The sequence below is a fragment of the Astyanax mexicanus genome, chromosome 12 (assembly GCF_023375975.1).
Source record: "Astyanax mexicanus isolate ESR-SI-001 chromosome 12, AstMex3_surface, whole genome shotgun sequence".
In the NCBI taxonomy this organism is placed as follows: Eukaryota; Metazoa; Chordata; class Actinopteri; order Characiformes; family Acestrorhamphidae; genus Astyanax; species Astyanax mexicanus.
The window spans coordinates 6,144,112-6,161,806 of NC_064419.1; the positions used below are offsets into that span (position 1 = coordinate 6,144,112).

At 37.8% G+C, this 17,695-nt stretch overlaps 1 protein-coding gene across 2 annotated transcripts in view; it reads left to right on the forward strand.

The window, feature by feature from the left end:
- Nucleotides 1–17,695, forward strand: part of csnk1g2b (casein kinase 1, gamma 2b) — a 51,161-nt gene that overhangs the window by 16,060 nt on the left and 17,406 nt on the right. For both annotated transcript variants that reach the window (XM_022670216.2, XM_022670217.2), the window contains exon 3: nt 11,700–11,769. In XM_022670216.2, the coding sequence (XP_022525937.2) occupies nt 11,700–11,769 (70 nt within the window). The remainder of the gene's footprint in view (nt 1–11,699; nt 11,770–17,695) is intronic.

The window sequence follows — 17,695 nt, forward strand, 5'->3', positions numbered from 1 at the left end:
ACTGTCAAACACACACCATGCAGCTTGATTTAGGGCATTACAGTGTGTCTTTGCTATCGTAACGTCTGGAAAAGTATGTCTTGCAAAAGGCATATACTAATTATCTTAATTAATCATGAGTTGTAACGTGAAATAAACTAATCAGCGTGCCATTCCCTTTTAGAGCCAGCGTGCACTCTGACTGATTGGTATTAATTTCTGGGGAGGTGAGCGTCAGGCTACAAAGTAGGGTTTGCGGCTACTGTGTATGTAGCAGAAGCAGAAGTATGAATTGGCCTTTATACCCATTAGGCTGTGCTTATTGCATCAAATATAAGCCAGGTTGCAATCATCCAACAGCATGCATTGGACCTGTATCTGTATGTTATCTTAAGGAAGTTGATCCCCAGCAGTTTGATCACTGTTTTTTATACGCTGATTTAAGTTTCTTTGTTCTGTAAAGGTCAGTAAATGGTGTTATGGAGTGTTGTAGGTAATGCTGTAGAGCTCTAGTGTACTGTGGTGCTTTTTGTGGCCATGAGGCCCTGAGAGTACAGTTGGCTCCAGCCTCTTTGGGTGGGATCAGTGCCAGTGTCCCTTTCTCCCCAAATGCTAAATGACAGACAGGCCAAATGGGCCGTATCTGTATGGTTATACACCCACTGAGTTCAGTGATTTATTGTTCTTCCCTGATTGTGCTGTGGTGCTGGCCTTGCTGCATGCCTGTTAGTTTGGAAAAGGGGAAAAAAAAGAGTAACCGTATGGGGAGGAGCTTATACTGGCCTTCACTGGGTTTGTACTGCCACTGTGCAATGCTAGGCATGTCTAAAATTAGGAGGAAATGGGCAAAACAGTGAATTTTAAAAAGGTTACAAATGTTTGCTAATGCAAATGTCCTACATATTTTGGCCAGCCTGAGCATCCAAATTGGGGGCTGTTCCTATCCTAGTTTTTATGGTCATGTTTATAATTTTTTTCCACCCACTGTACTGAAATCTTATAGAAGCGAGAGGTTTATACCGTGGTGTGGTAAAAATTTTATATACATGTACATAATGTATTTCTCCAGATAGCTTGAATCAGCCAAGACATGTTTAGTATCTGATGTGCTTCTGGAAGGTCACAACCACAGTTCTAAAAATAAAAAATACATGAAAAACTATTTTACGGATATAGGGATATTTGAATTATATTGGTATTGGCCAAGTTTCTTTTCTTTCTTTCTTTCTTTCTTTCTTTCTTTCTTTCTTTCTTTCTTTTTTAAAATTTCTAATTTATTTATTTTATTTTATTTTATTTTATATATATATTTTTTGAAACATTGACATTGGCCGATTTAACCAATATTTTTTAAACAGGTAGATGCTGACGTATTTATTAAATGCCAGAACCAACACAGCCTGTGCTACTACTACAATTGACAAATTCATTAAACTAATTTTTAATCTAGTTTTAAATGTAAGTTATTCTGCAGTGTCAAGTCTCTCTATAACTTAGAAATGTGCAATATTGGATTTCGGCATAGGCCCAGAATTCCCACATTGGTGCACCTCTAACAATTTGTCAAATTCAATAAAATTATAAAAAAAAAAAAAAAGGGGGAAAAAAAGAAAGGACTAAAGAAACTGAAAGAATTTAGAGTAAGTGTATCTATGCACTGAGAAATCTGATTACTGTGCTTAAAACAAAGCTTTTTTCACATTTAAAAATACATTACTCCAGCGTTTAGCTCTTTGGAAGTTTAATATAGTGTTTATGTACTGAAATAAGTCATACCATCTCCTTAGCTGCATTCATTTACAAAATGAGACTCATTTGTATTGCCTGTAATTATATGGTGTTAATGTCAGTGAAGTCCAGTGTTTAGTTGAGAACAGGAAATGGCTAATACTATTAAAAAAGCAGTGTTATAAGTGATGCATTGTGTGTTTTTGTTACAATTTTTTTTTTTCAAAATAGCAAATAGCAATATTTATTTTAATATAGAACTTGGCTTAAATGCTGCTCAGGGTTTTGCAGTATATGCAGAAATTTAATTAAGCCATTGCAGACATGGCCGTGTGTAGTGTTATTACTGTGAATCTATTATTAGCAATTGTTTTAGGATGCTGTGTTCCCTAGTTAGGGTAAATGCTGACATTTCCTTTTATATTGTGTAATTATCTGTAGACTTCAGCACAAGATGCTCAAAAAAGTGCAGTCCATTAGAACAGTGATGTCATTCGTCTGATGCTGAAACTTCAGTAATATCTGATTTAGGGTACAGGGTACAGGAAGGCTGCTGTCAGACACATTAATCAACCACCATATTTAGACTATAGGAAATAAAGATTGTGTAGCCCGTTTATTGTAAACTGACCATCACAGAGATCAGTATGAACATGTTGGCTGTTTTTGCTGCTTCTTTAAAGGTGCAACCTTTGCTGACACAGATGTGCAAATACATGTACACAGCTTGTCTAGACCCTGTAGGGAATTACTGCCAGTAGAATATGATACCTGGAGCAGATAAATGAGAGCAGAATGAGCAGGAGAATTTAACTTGATTGAGTAACCAGCTTGTAAACACTTTTTGTATAGTTGATTTTACCTTATTTATATATGTTTTTGATATCTGCTTATTGCAAACTGTGCACAAAGTTCTGAAATATATGATGCTCTTGCGATGATTATTGCCTGTAGTCTAATGCTGCTTTACGACACTTTTAGACACCTCTGCCCTTGTAAAGCAGGTTTCTGAGAGAAACACTGATTCATAAGAATAAAGACGAGGCTAAAGCTGTACCCCACAAAATGCAGGGTTGCCATTTTAAACAGAACATGCTGATGGTCACATTTAAAAAGGCCTGTATCGTGTTCTTGCGGGTGCTGCTGGCCTGCGTTCCCTCTGGTCTCCTCAGCAATAGTGATGAATCACTGAGCTGCAGAAAAGCAGCATCAGAGAATGCACCTAAACCAGACCTGCACAACAGCACGCTGTGTTCCTGCTGCCTTAACACAGGTCCACCTCGGCTTTATTGTATTATGAACATGACCCATAGTTTACCTCGTTCACCCTCTTTACACTTCATACCACCAGAGAGAGAGAGAATCAGCAGCAGCAATTTCAGAATTAATTTTTCACTTATATTTGTGTGTGATTGATATTTAAATAAGGTCAGCTGAAATCAGAATGACTCCTGGACTGATGTGAACATATTGAAAATGTAGAACCTGAAATCAACTCAGCTCTGCTGATCATATAGGACATTTTGTAGTTCTATTATTACAGACTGTAGTCCTGTATTTGTTTTTTCTGCATACTTTATTATCCTGCTTTCAGTTTTTTTTTTTTTTCATGGTCAAGACCCCACAGGACCACAAAAGAGCAGGTATTATTTGGGTGGTGGGTCCTTATTCTCAGCAATGCAGTGACACTGGCATGGTGGTGGTGTATGAGGTGTATGAGTGTATGTTGTGCTGGTACAAGTAGATTTAACTGCAGTGCTGCTGGAGTTTTTAAACATCTTTGGGTCACTGCAGGTATGAGAATAGTCCACCAACCAGAAATATCTAGCTAGCTGCGTCCTGTGGGCTGCGTCCTGTGGGCTGCGTCCTGTGGGCTGCGTCCTGTGGGCTGCGTCCTGTGACCACTGATAAAAGACTACAGGATGACAATGCAAATAAATTAAGCAACAGATAAGCTTTAATCCCTGATGTTACTTTGTTTCTTTTACAAAGTGGAGCAGCCAAAGCCCTATCCGGACGGGGTTAGTTTCTTTTATGGGGGGTCTTTTATGATTTTATTCCTATCCGGAAAGACCATGTGTGTGTATCTCAGACGTCCTCTAAAAAAATTACAGGCTGAATTACCTGCTGTTTTCCGCTGAACTACCAAAGTTTAGTCCTGTGTAGAAGCACATCTCTGAGATTTGTCACCTTGCGTTTAATAAAGTAGCTATTTGTCCACTGCCACGCACTGTAATTGCACTTTGGGTGCACGTTTCCATGGAGATCTACATAAAAACACAACAGCGAGTGGAAATGGAGGAGCTACTGAACCAATTCCTCAGTGTAGGAACTACAGATTCCATTAGACGCCATCGTTCTGCGCATGCAAAACTTGATATCACGTGACGGCGTAATGTCATGTGACCTACAAAGCTAAAAACTCATTGGTTTTCCTGTTCTTCCTATTGCAGTCCAGATGCAAGAGTTTTATCACTGAGTAGAAGTGTAAAATCCTATCCATATAGGGCTTTTGAATAATAATAACTGCTCTGTGGTGGTTTCTCCTGTGGGCTCCCAACCTTTTGAAGAACAAGCTGAAAGGAATATAAGTATAGTCTGCGATTACTAAACTACAAAGTGTCTCATATGATGTTCTTGTGTTATCTGAATGTGGAACACTAGATTCAGGACATTGTTTGTTTTAACCTGGCTTTTTAAAATTTATTTGTTCATGATCATTTGCCTTTTTGGAGTATATTATTAAGAGTTTATTAAAATGCGAGACTCTGTGGCCTGAAAGCTAGACCGTATTATCCCCTCAGTATTAGCAGAAATAACGAGGCGCTTGTCAGTACAGTATGAAACGATACCGCTGGCTGGGGCGGATTAACCTCCCTCACCCTGTACACAGCAACCTCTTTGCATGATGATTGTTTTATAATGACTTTGTAAGGATCTGCTGTGAGGTGTATGAATTCTTGGATAATTTGCATTATGCAACTGAATGGCTCTGTATCACCATCAGAGTTTAGAGACATGGAGACCTTAATCTGACACGTCGGCCATGATTCCCACACAATGTAGGCCATTTTGCTTCTGTGTATTGAGGACACGCAGTCTAACTAATTTTGATATTCGAGTATTCATGTTCAGCTTGATTAAAAGCTGAGAAGAAAAGAAATAAAGGGATTTATATTGTAGTTCTTGGTATTTTTACAAGCTGGTACAGTCATAGATTGTATTATTTTAGTATTAAATTAGCCTAAATAAATTAAAACATAGCTAAAAGCTAAATTTAATGATTGCTAACCCCTATAAGTCAACATTTTAGGACTTTGTTACTTAACTTTGTCCACCTGCTCAACATAAGGGACAAAAGAGTAACTAATGGCACTTCAAAGCATTTATTTACCTGGGAAAGTCTATTCTTGTAAAAGAGAAGGGGGGAGCAAACTGTACAGAGAAAATATAAATGTATATACACATTTTAAACAGTAGCATGTGTGTGTTTCTAAAATGTATATTGTTTGTGTTGTGATGTACCACTACCTTTCTTTTTCCCTGTTGAAATCAGTAGTGATATATTGGGAGCCCCTAGTGTCAAAGTACGACTTCAGTCTAGACTTCGGAAAAGTATATGTACCTGCCTGTTCTGCTTCTGGCCTTGCCTCTTAACTTTCATCCTGCACTACCATTGAATTGTTATTTCCATTTCACTAAGAAGTGTGGAGTGTACTTTATTTAAGGTTAAAACACTGTCTAACTATACTCGAAGATGCACTCTTAAGAGGGATGTCTGGTTAGTTATGTTGAAAGTCGTCATATTGTTTAAAAAGTGTAGTTGTGGACATTTTATAAATATAAGTTGAGTTATATAGAGCCTGAAACCCTGGGTAATATTACGTGTATGCATTTGTGTGCCAGCTCTCTGGTTACATATATATAATAGTGTTTGAATGAGGAGCTTCTTTAGTATGAATGAGGCCATTCACAGCTGTTTTAATCCTTAACTCAAACAAGATCTGACAGGCTCTTATGATTAGTTAAAAAAGTATTGTTCTAATTTGTAGTAAAAATATGCAATTAGCCGATGTCTATAATTTAGCCTATTGCTTTGGAAATGTTTTAATATGCACACTGATCTGATCGTAAACCACCACTTATATAATGTATACATGTAATTAGTCTTTAGTGAAATGTATTATTGAGGTTAGCTCATTTCTGATCAGTCACGCCAGTATCATTCTGACCGATATATAATCTTTCGCGCTGTGATTCGCAGCCGCATTAACTCAAAAGGGGTCACTAATCCCTGGGAATCGACTGAACTACATCACCTGTGATGGAAATTTCAGACCAAGGACTGTATCCTAGTATTCATCCTGAGCTCTGAGGAACGGCGTGTCCCGAACAGCGACTGAAATAGAGCAGAACAATCTCTGCTGTAAAAAAGTTTAATGCACTATTCTTATGCTAATGAGTGAGAGAGATTTGCATTGAGGCATGACTTGTGAAATGTTAGGCGCATTATTATTATGCTTGTGACATTATTACGAGATCTGTCAGCTGTGCAGTGAATTGTGTAGTTGTGTTTTTTTTTGGAAAGGTGAGCAAGTTGCTTTCAGGTTTACGACTTTTGAAAGTTGCAGTGCTGTGCAGTAGACTATGCTATTAAAGGGATATACAGTGCTGTGCAAAAGTTTTAGGCACCAAAGCAAATTACACTAATCCTAAACTGATTTATCTCAGCAATATGAGCTGAAAAAAGCACTGTGTATGATTTAAAAAAAAAGATGCAAATATACATACATACATACATAGTTAAAAATTATAATTCCTTGTTACGTTTTACTCTAAGTATATTAGATCCTGTGAGCCTGAAGCTGAAGAACAAAGTGTAGAGGTTCCAGATTTCACCTGGATGCTCCTCAGCCAGCATGTGTATATTATGTGTAGTTCCGTCAACAGCTCACCTGATTTACCACATTTACCAATTTACCAAAACAGTGTTGATTTAATATCATTAGAACTAGAAATAATAACTCTATTAAACTCAGATGAGGAGATATAAGGAGATGTTTTTAGGGATAACTGTGATGTTAAAGCACTGTTTTTTAAAAATTGCTGTTTGTATTTATTGTAATGCTAAGTTTTACTGAGATAAAAAAACACTTACTTTACAGATAAGAAGCTTTTTCTTTGCTAAAAATTCGCACAGGAGGGGCGCCAAGTGGTCCAGCGGTCTAAAGCGCTGCCACTATGAGCGGGAGGTCGCAGGTTGGAACCCCCGCTCATGCAGCTTTGCCATCAGCTTCTGGCCTTCTTGGCCCTGCTTCCTCTGGGTGGGTAGATGGTGCTCTCTTCCCACATCACTCCGATGGTGATGTCTGCAGCACAGGGCGTCTGTGAGCTGATGTATCAGCAGCACCTCGAAAAGAAGCGGTGGCTGGCTTCACATGTATCAGAGGAAGCATGTGTTGGTCTTCACGCTCCTGGTGTGTTAGGGCATCACTAGTGATAGGGGGAGTCCTAATGAGTGGGTTGGGTAATTGGCCGTATAAATTGGGGAGAAAATTTGAAATAAATTATATATAAAAATGCTTTTAGTGATGAAAGGAAATTCTTGGCCATGGAAACCCATTCCAGAAGCTATTCTTGACGTAATCACAATTTTTGTAGCAATGACCTCTGCACACTACGCACACCTCACCACTGCTGACCCCGCTCTGAGCGTGGCCCTGTAAATAACATAATGGCACTTCTGCCCACCTGACCCTGATAGGCTGCACCCAGATTCTTTGCCGACAGTGATTTCCACGAAAGACGATAAACAAGAAGCCCTCAAAAGAGGCTGAGGGGTGTGCCCGGAGACATGGTATTACATTGCGGAACGCTTATTCAAATTAGATCACTTGAAATCGTTACACCCTAAACACCAACCCACCAGCCCTGTAACTGTACGGGTGCTCGCCAGGCTCTCCGGATAAAGCAGAGGTCTGCCAGGCTGAACTCCAGACCCCTGTTACTGGAGGTCGTGTTTCACTGGGTGTTTTCACGCAGGCAGATGCGGCTGGAGTCTGAATGCGGCACTCCCAGTGCATGCTGGGTGTCACACTGGTGCCAGATGGACGCTCGTGTGTGTAACCTGAGAGCGAGTGGAGCTGATGGAAGCATTGCACAGTGTTTTCACGGACACACACCATTAACCACCAGAAAGCTTTCAGAGCGCTTACTCTCACTGCTTCGTTTTTATGTTTGGAAAAAAAACAAAGCAGTGCTGATTGGCCTTTAGAGCTTTGATTAGTGTGTAGTCATTTCCTTTTCACTTCCTGTCTCCCAGCATGTTTTATATTAATGGTGTATTATTGATCTGATTACTGGGCTAAAAATATCTCATTATCAATTCTTGCAGATTTGATTGAAGTTGGATTTTCTGAAAAGTTATTGTCAGTCAGTGCTTCAGATTATCTGAATGTTTTTTTATCAATATTTTTATTAGGAGTGAAAGAAAACAGAGTATTACATTTTCTTTTATTTGTATGTAAAGATAGGTGGCTGAAAGTGGTTCATTTTCTGTTGCGTTTAGATAGAAAGATAGCAGTATAGTATTGTTGTTGGGTCACCCGGTTCTAAAACTTTTTTTTCAGTTTGAATTCATTCATATGATTGGTGATAATAATTGTTTTTTTTTTTAAATAGTATACTATGTTTTCCCCAAAAAATTATAATGAATCAGTTCAGTTTTGTGTGAGTGTGTTGGATGTGTGGTGGGTGGGGTGGGGTTCAGCTCTGTCTCTGTGCGTTGAGAAGTCTGACTGCCTGGTGGATGAAGCTGTTGCTTATATCACCAGTTACTTGGCAATACACAACACTAGTCTTTTTTATTTATTTATCTGTATCTCTTATTATTGTTTCATTTGAAAAAATCCTAAGAGTTGCTCACTTTGTGTTTAAGCTCATGTTTGTGCTGCTTTCACATTGCACACTATAAAGGGAGGACTACACTTGTGGTAGTATGCTTTTAAGGTGATATTGAATTAACACACAGTGAAAAACGGAGTAAATTAATTCTACGTACTCAATATTTATCTTAAAATGTAAAATTAAACCCATCCCTAAATAAAAGTCTGAATATTATTCACATTAAATTAGTCATAAGCAGGTAAAGTGACTAACATTGTCTTGGTTCCAGGGGCTCCTGTAATATATTAGGTGGATATATTAGGCAGCAAGTGAACAGTCAGTATTTGAAATTGAAGTGTTAAAGGAGGAAATGGATAAGCGTAAGAATCTGAGACACTCTGACAAGAACCAAACTGTGATTTTCTAGAAGACTGGGAACATCTCCAGAACACCAGGCATGTCTTGTAGGGCTGCAGCTAATGATTATTTTGGTAGTCGATTAATCTGACGATTATTTCTTTTTCGATTAGTCAATTAGTCAACGATTATTTCTGACATGTCCCCTATCTCTAAAAAATAATAGAAACAGCTGAACATGAGATTTAAGAGGCATTTAAATGTCGATGTTTTTTAAACATGGAAATTATTGATATTTAGTGGTTAAAAATATAATCTGTAGTGTTTGGGCACTTTTGGAGGGAGCCATTTACCCGTCTCCCATTGCAATTCTGTCCCTATCACTTTGTGTAATGCAGTACTGTTACAAATTAACGATTAGTCGAAAAATTAAATAATCAACATTGTCGATTATATCGACTAATCGTTGCAGCTCTAATATATTGTTGTGTGTTCCTGGTATGCAGTGAACAGTGAATACCTACCAAATATACTTCAAAAATGATAACCATTTATCCATTCATGGGTGCCCAAGGATTATTGATGGGGACAAAATTTGTATCAGTGTATATATAATATAATGTGAATTAATTTTATGATATGATTTCAAAGAAAAACTGAGAATCTTCTGTGCATTTCTTGTTGTTGTCAGATAGCACAGAACATGCAAATGCAGTTGATGAAGGTAAAAGGAATAGATGCATCCTCTTTGATAACTAATGCAATAGTAATTGACTTAGTTTTCATGAAGCAAATGAAAACGAATGAGTGGTGAAACGTGCTCCGCCCGCTCGGCCGACTTCCTGGTAAATGTGTTTACAGAAACGCACCATCATCTCTCCTCTCAGCAGGGGGCTGCTCTAAGCTGCTTCAGATGAAGATTTAAGTTCTTAACACAACATGATGGCTCAGCTGGTAGACTGTTATGTCATGCTTCTCGTACAGATGGTAATCTCTGCTGCACGCTAGTGCTTTTTGGAAGCCTTAAAGTGATTCTTTTTTTCTTATTCATGCTTTAAAATGTGTTGGAGAAAAAGAAAATGATGTAAGTCTCTTATTTATCAATGGTGTTTGTCACATTGTGCAGATGGGTTTTCATACCATCAGAGGTCCTATAATCTGATCCAGTGACGCTACTTTTGACAAGCATATTGCATCACTGAGAACCATGCAAGTAGTGCTGAGCGCTAAAAAAAGAAAAGAACAGAGATTTCTTTTAATTTAATAAATCCCCCCTCTACTAAATATCAAACTACAGATGAGAAAGAAATGGTTAAAAACTAGGTTTACCTGAAAAAAAAAAAGGTAAAAAAATAAAGTGTGCATTAGTCTGTGGGAGGTGCCATTAATCAAGGTAAGATGGATAAACACTTCAGAAATGAGTAGAGTTTTTAGATAATTTGAATAAAAAAGATTAAATGTCTATGTAAAATTGCGATTACTCCATTTTAAAAATCGAATTAAAACTGTTATTCAAATTAACCGAATTAATCATGAAAATTGTCCAGCACTACATGCAAGTATAAAAGGTGCTTGATTTATAGGTAAACTTGATTAGTTTTAGGCACATTTAGACTATGTTCACATTCGTTCCTTACTCATCAATTCAGATTATTTGCTCAAATTGGATTTAGCATGACATTTTAGCATGATGTTTGTCTTGACAGTTCAACAAAGCTCTTATAAACCTTTTTTTCTGAGCTGGATTTTTGGCTGTAAGTTGCATTATGCCTGTGGGTTAATATAAACTTTGGACCTATAAAAAACAGCATTTAGCTGCTCACAGTGCTTACATCAGGTTAATAACAAAGTCAGTGTTGTAATAACCATTATATCAGGGGTATAAAAGGTCTCAAGATAAGAGTAATATTGTTTATAGCGATATATATAGGGCCTTGTTATATTGGGTTGTTTTTTCCATCTCAAATGTTTAACCCTTTCTAAATGGAATTAAACAAAATTGGAGGAAATGGCAACTTTGAATATATTAAAACTGCTGCAGTTAAAATTAACAATAACAAAAACATAATATATTTAAAACATTTCATCAAGTGCACATATATTACACTTGTAAATAAAAGTGTTTTACTTAAATGCTGTGCAGAAAATCTCTTTTTCAAACAAAGTCCCTTTTAGGAAGGGTCTTAAATCCTTAATTCAGTTAGCCTCACTGTGTAACCTTCAATGTGAGGAAGTGGGATAAATTCACCCGTAAATACCCCAAAACAGTGTGCTGTTCCTTGTTAAATAAATTAGTTTTTTTTTTTTGAAATTGGTACAATTTCTCAAATACCACATGGATACTGATGTGCTCTGGATTTTAAAGTTAGGGCTGTATTTTTATTTTTTTCGATGCCTTTGGCTACTGTAAGGTAGGTTTTTGAACATTTCCACACCAGCTAGCCAACTATATGCACTTAACAATAAAAAAAAAACAAGGATTTTGGAATGTGTAGCTAGGACAGATAATAAAAGAGCACATTCATTTATTCACAGATAGCAGATCATAGGGCCCTACGTATATTGTACAAAAAATTGGTTATCATGGCAGGCCTAAAGCCAGCTAATCTTGTCAAGTTTGGGGTCCAATATCAGGGTCCGGTGCATCCCTAATATCAAGATTAAATGTCAATAAAAACTGGAAAAGTGTGTTCTAAAATCTTTGGCTGGTAAATTGACCATGTTGGTTTGTTTGTTATTTTTTCTTTCAGGAGCCGATAAAGTCCAGAGCACCGCAGCTTCACCTGGAGTACAGATTTTATAAACAGTTGGGAAACTCAGGTGAGTGTAAAGATCAGATGTTCTCAGTTTGTCTTCACCGCAGGAGGTCTGCTCACCCACTCCTCCTATGTGTCTGTTCTGAGCGCTGTGAGAAACATGGGGGCGGCGGGTTCTGCTGTTTTTGATGTGGCGCTTCCCCTTTCTGCTGACAGACAGCGGAGGAAGTTCTTGGCTAGCAGATTCCAGTTCAGCCGGGTTCAAAGGTCAGGGTCGACCTTTTGTAACCCGCCTCGATCAGCCCAGTCCCAAATGGCAGCTTGTAGGTTTCCTTAGTCCACACGCCACTGGTGATCTGAACAGCAGACAGACCTGTAGTGCAGGAAAGATTGAGGGCGGTTGGTTAAAGTGTGTGTTCAAGAGTGAACTGTGTGCACAATTTACACAATTTAGATTACAGATGTAACACAGCTGAAGGACCAGTTACATTAACAAACACATTATTTTAACTTGCATCTGAATCTTAAACAGGACTTAAACTGTGCCCTATTGCTGGTAGTGGAGTTTTGGCTGTGCCATTCTTCTGTTGGTATGTTTTTAGCTGTGTCATTCTCCTCTTAGTGGATTTTAAGCTGTGCTGTTTTCTTACTGGTATTTACTTAATAGCTTTATCTATTGCTGGGTTTTTTATGTACTTGTAATTTTTGCTTTGCCACACTCTGTGCTTTCGACTAATATGTTGGTGGATTATGGCTATACTGTTTTGTTGGTAGATTTTTAGCTGTGCCATTTTCTTTCCTATCAGAGATTTAACTGTGCTGTTTTCATATTGGATGAGTTCTAGTTGTGCTACTTTCCAATTGATGGTTTTTAACAACGTCTTTGGAGGAGAGTAACAAAGTGATGCTCTACTTACAGATAAAAGTTCACCAGTAATAGTAAGACAAGACAGCTAAAAGCTACCAGAAAGAAAATACATTTAAAATTCCACATATAGCCAAACAGCGCAGCTAAAAGGTAGGAAAGCCAGTAGGAAAACCTCCTCGCTAAAAATCCACCAACAACACACAGAGAACATTTGATTGACAGATTGAAAAGTGGCACATCCTAAAGCCTTGGAGTCCTTGTAGAGATGGTGTTTAAAATTTTGGATAAAACAGTAGACTGTAAATGGCGTAAATTATTTATAGTAAACTTTCTTTCTGTGCTGTTTACTAGTAGAATTTTAGCTGTGCTGCTGTTGGACTGCCAACAAAACGTCTGAATGCTTCCATTTTTTCATCAAATTTCAGACAGTCTGTTTCTACTCCTGGGTTCTGTTTTTATTTATTTTTTAACACAGCTTAAGGCTGTAAGCGCTCTGAGCAGTGTGTGCGGCCGCACAGCAGTTGCTTATTTATCGAGGAATATTTCTCAGAATGTTTGATCAGAAAGATCTGTGCTTTCTGAATGAGCTTATGCAGGATGAATCTGGGGTCAGTGTGGTGGTAAAGCAGGTGGAACAGCTGGCCTGGCTGAATGAAATTGCCGTACATGTTTCAGGACCAGGAGACTGATCTTTGATCCTTTTTAAGCCCTTAACTGAAAAGGGATGAACAGCTTGGTCAGAGCCTGAGTGCTCGCGTCCATTTGATCAGTGAACTGGAAGGGTGACGTTTTTAAGGATTGCCCTTAAACCCTTATATATGCACAGTCACACACTGTGGACGTGGAAATTGTACATATTCTACATGTACATTTTTAGATATATGCACATATGATGTTAATATATGTCATATAATTTGACTAAAATACTAAAGTTCTGAGAATCATCCACTTTCAGCCAGGTTAATCATGTTTCCAGAACGAGGACACAGCCTAAAGTTGACTTTTATCTGCTAATACAAGATTTTCTGGATAAAATTAGGGATGCACTGATACCACTATTTTCCTTCTGATACCGATACCACTTTTTAAAAATATCTGGCGATGCTGAGTACCAATACCGATACCAGCTGTTACCTAACTACATAGTAGGTGCCTACAGGTAGGCTAACTTAAGTTTTAAGGGTGTACTTACACTAGGCAATCCGTGCAGGATAGTCTATAACTATAAAACTTGATAAAAAATAAACAGCTCTTAAACGGTTCAGTATGGCCGGCTCATCTTTTAGCACTGAGTATTAGTGCTACTAGTAGTGGGGACAATAGAAAAGTGTCTATCGTGCTACTTATGTTTTATCGTCCCTATCGTTTCTATAGTAATTTAATCAATTATTCATGCAAATATATAATGTAGGCCACAAGGAAATGTGTTGGCATGGTCACTTTGCATAAACTCGGTTTATATAAGTGATGATAAAGTAATCTTCGCAAAAAAGCTTCATAATGTGGTTTTGCGACATGACTCTTCTTTACATTATTTGATGGACACGTGCGGACACGCCAGTTTGTGACATGCTTTGTTATTAAACTTACGAGAGCTAAACAATGGAGACGCATTTTTCTTTTGAAAAAATTAGCTACTGCATCTACCTCATCTGTTTTTGTTTGATGAAAAGTAAGCAAGGATATTATTTTGCCATATTTGTCGAAGAATAACTGAAAACATATTAAATGTAATATATAATGATATATATCGTTATTGTGATATAAAAAAATCCATATCGTGATCTATGATTTTTCCTATATCGCCAAGCACTACTGAGTAGGTTAGTTGTACCTTGGTTTTAAATGTTCAGTTAGTTTGTGAAAACACACATTAATAATTATTGATAAGATCTGGTTAATATATAAAATACTGGCTTTACGTGCATTTTTGCTGCTGCTTGTTTCAGTGAGAAATAATCTCACCCCACTGACATGCTGCCTGCTTCAGCCAGGCGTAGCCAGGCGTACCCAGGCGGCACGCATGAGCTTCAATAACTGCCTTTTCTGTATTGCCGGGTTATACTGGGTTTAAGTCCCAGTATGTGTCTGTGCAAAGCTTGGTAAAGTACCCCCTTTAGTCAGATTGTAAATCTGAAACATTTGTTTAAATAAAAAAAAGTAGTTATAAAGATAGTGACCTTTCTTAAAACTTCAGATTTGTGAAGAAAGCAACAAAGAGGACAATAATCACTTTTAACTATATATTTTTTGCAGCAACTCAGGACTCTACCCGATGCTTTCCTGTCATTCTATCAGGTTTACTACAAAAAAAAAAACATTAAATCACAAAATTTATAAGTCCTGTTAGTGTACTAAAACATGGACTCATGGAATCATGCGCTCCCTCTCCCACACACATAAATACAAACTCAAAGCTGAGCTGTGGCACTCAGTGCACTGTGGGGTGGCCTGTTCTGAGTGGGGGCTGTGTATCAGTGATCTCATTGACAGGGCGGACGAGGATGAGGAACGCTGCCAGCTCTCTGGTGCCAGAGCGGCAGCTCTCCGGGCGTTAAGAGCGAATGAGTGCAGGGCTGTCCTGCAGTATTTATAGACACTGCTACTTTCAGCCGGCCTGCCATTATCGAATATCCACCTCAAAGGCCTGAGACAAACATGAAGCCACTGTGGCAAACGTGAAGCCCAGCTAGAAGTCATATTGTTGTTTTGGTTCAAGCTTTGTAGATGATTTAGAGCTTTTTTTTTCAGCTTGATAGACATCTGTGGTGTTTCTCAGGCATGTTTTTGCCTGGTCATCTGATTACAAATTCCAGCTTTGATGCCTTTTAAAGGTACTGTAATAACAGCACCATTTTCCCTGTAGTGCTCCTTTAAAATCTATAGCTTTCAAATCCATGCGCTCTGCTAAGTGACTATCTGACTTATTTTTTTTTTAAGTTTTAAAGAAATATGTGTTTCCACACCTTATCAAGCAAAAGAGAGTTCAGTCGTCTGCAGGTCCTGCATGATAGTCAGATAAAAGGCCCTTCTCCCTTAAGTGCTCTTTTACTTAAGTGCCCTCTAAAGTGGCAAAAAAAAGATAAAGTACCCTATCTGTTGCCCTTCTTGTATATGAAAAATATGATCTTGCTTTATTATGATGTGCCCTCTATGGTTACAAGTCTTAAGTGCCCATCTATCAGTGCTTTCTGCCCTTCCAGTAGAAAGGCCTGCTGTTATAAAAGTTGGTAACTATAATATATTTTTAACTAATGATCAGTAGATGTGAACAAAACAGTAGTTAAACAGAATTTAAATATTAACAAATGCTCACACACAGGCCTGTCACGATAATTGCAATATCGATTTATCATACAATAAGTGAACATGACCTCAACATATATAACAGTGAACAGTATTTTATTTAGTCATGCTTCAATAACTGTGACTCCATACTCACAGTGTAGACTAAAGTGGGTAAAAAAAGTATATAATTTTCTAACTAACTAGTTATAATAAATGATTAAATAAATTTTGTTGTCTTCAAAAAAGTGTACAATGACTTTTTTTATGCTATTCTTCATTATTATATCATTATTTCAGTGGCATTTAATATTCTTAAAATTACAGAAATATCATATATCGCAATAATTTCTCTACCAATATATCGTCTACCAAAACATCCTATTGTGAAAGGCCTACTCACACATGACACTTATTTATCAGCATGGATATTTATATTAAAAATGTTAGCAAATAATTAGCTCATCAGAATTTAAACATTAATAAATTGCTAGTAAATACGATTTTCCAACCGAGCAAATGTTTATCAATTGCAGTTTATTAGTAATTACAAATGTGATAGCAACTTTTTAGTTTCTTAAAATGTAAAAAAAAATACAATTATTAATCATTAGTTAATGGTATATTAATGAAAGTTATTATAAAGTGTTACCCAAAAGTTTTGCCCCAGCTCTTCAAACAGCTTCAAGTAAACAAGCTCTCTGTTCATTACATGGAGTAGCTGAATTGTAGTGGAACTAGCTGACAGAACGTCGTGTTACTGTCCATGAAACATGGCCTCTGGTTTACTGGAGAACAGAACATGCTAATATTCCTGCACACACTTTTTTTTACTCTGTTGTCTGACCTCTGTCTTGACTGTTACCTGTATCTGCAGGAATCAAAGGGACACATAGAAAAGTCTCTTCCCTCTGCAGCCGTATACTATACAATTTGAACTTGAGGCCGTGGTGGTCCACTGCAGGCAGAGCTGGAGGTCATGGAGCTCACGCCTCACGGGTGGGCAGGGGCATCAAGGATTTGGAAACAAACCAAGCTCTGCTGTCTTTAATGAGCAGCTCGCGCAGAGCTAATCTACAGGGCATTAATTCTCTCCTGACTGACACTGATCCTGCAGGAAGAGCGCAGGGTCAGGTCGTGCTAGGATAGTGAGCGTGTCATGTTTAGAAAACATCCCTAAAGGCTGAATTAAAGAGCAACACCATTGAAATGAATGGAAAATACAGAGGAAACATAATTCATGTGCTATCATGCTACCATGGCATTGCATTAGCTTGATTGCCAAAAGAGCCGACACCAAAGAAAAGGCAACTGAAGTAAACCCTGTGCTACTTCCTGTGTTTACTGTGGTCATTTACAAGCAAGGAATATACTAAAATGTGCAAGGATGTATGGCTCTAAAACAGCTAATATTACACTCTCTGGGTAGCCTTTATTTTCTTATTACGTCACAACGTTTAGCAGCTGTTCCTGCAGAAAAATGTAATCTTTATTCATTTTTAGACTGGATTTGTAAGCTTTGGAAGTTGTTCTTCTTCTCCTTTAAAGTCACCAAGATTGTACCTTAAATTGTAACATTGATAACTAACATGCTTTAGATACCACCAACAGTGAACAGTGCAGTGGACCTCACCAAGAGGTACAGCAAGTTGTTAAACCTTGAACACAAGTGATAGATATAGAGATCACGAACACGTCAAGTGGCGTTACAGTACGCTATCAGAACCTCTCCCAGACCACAGTCTCTTTATTGGACTTCACTGGATCCCTGCCCTCTGTGAAGAGTCATACAGTTTTTATGTGGCTGTGTGAATTATTTAAAGCCGGAGTCCTTCCT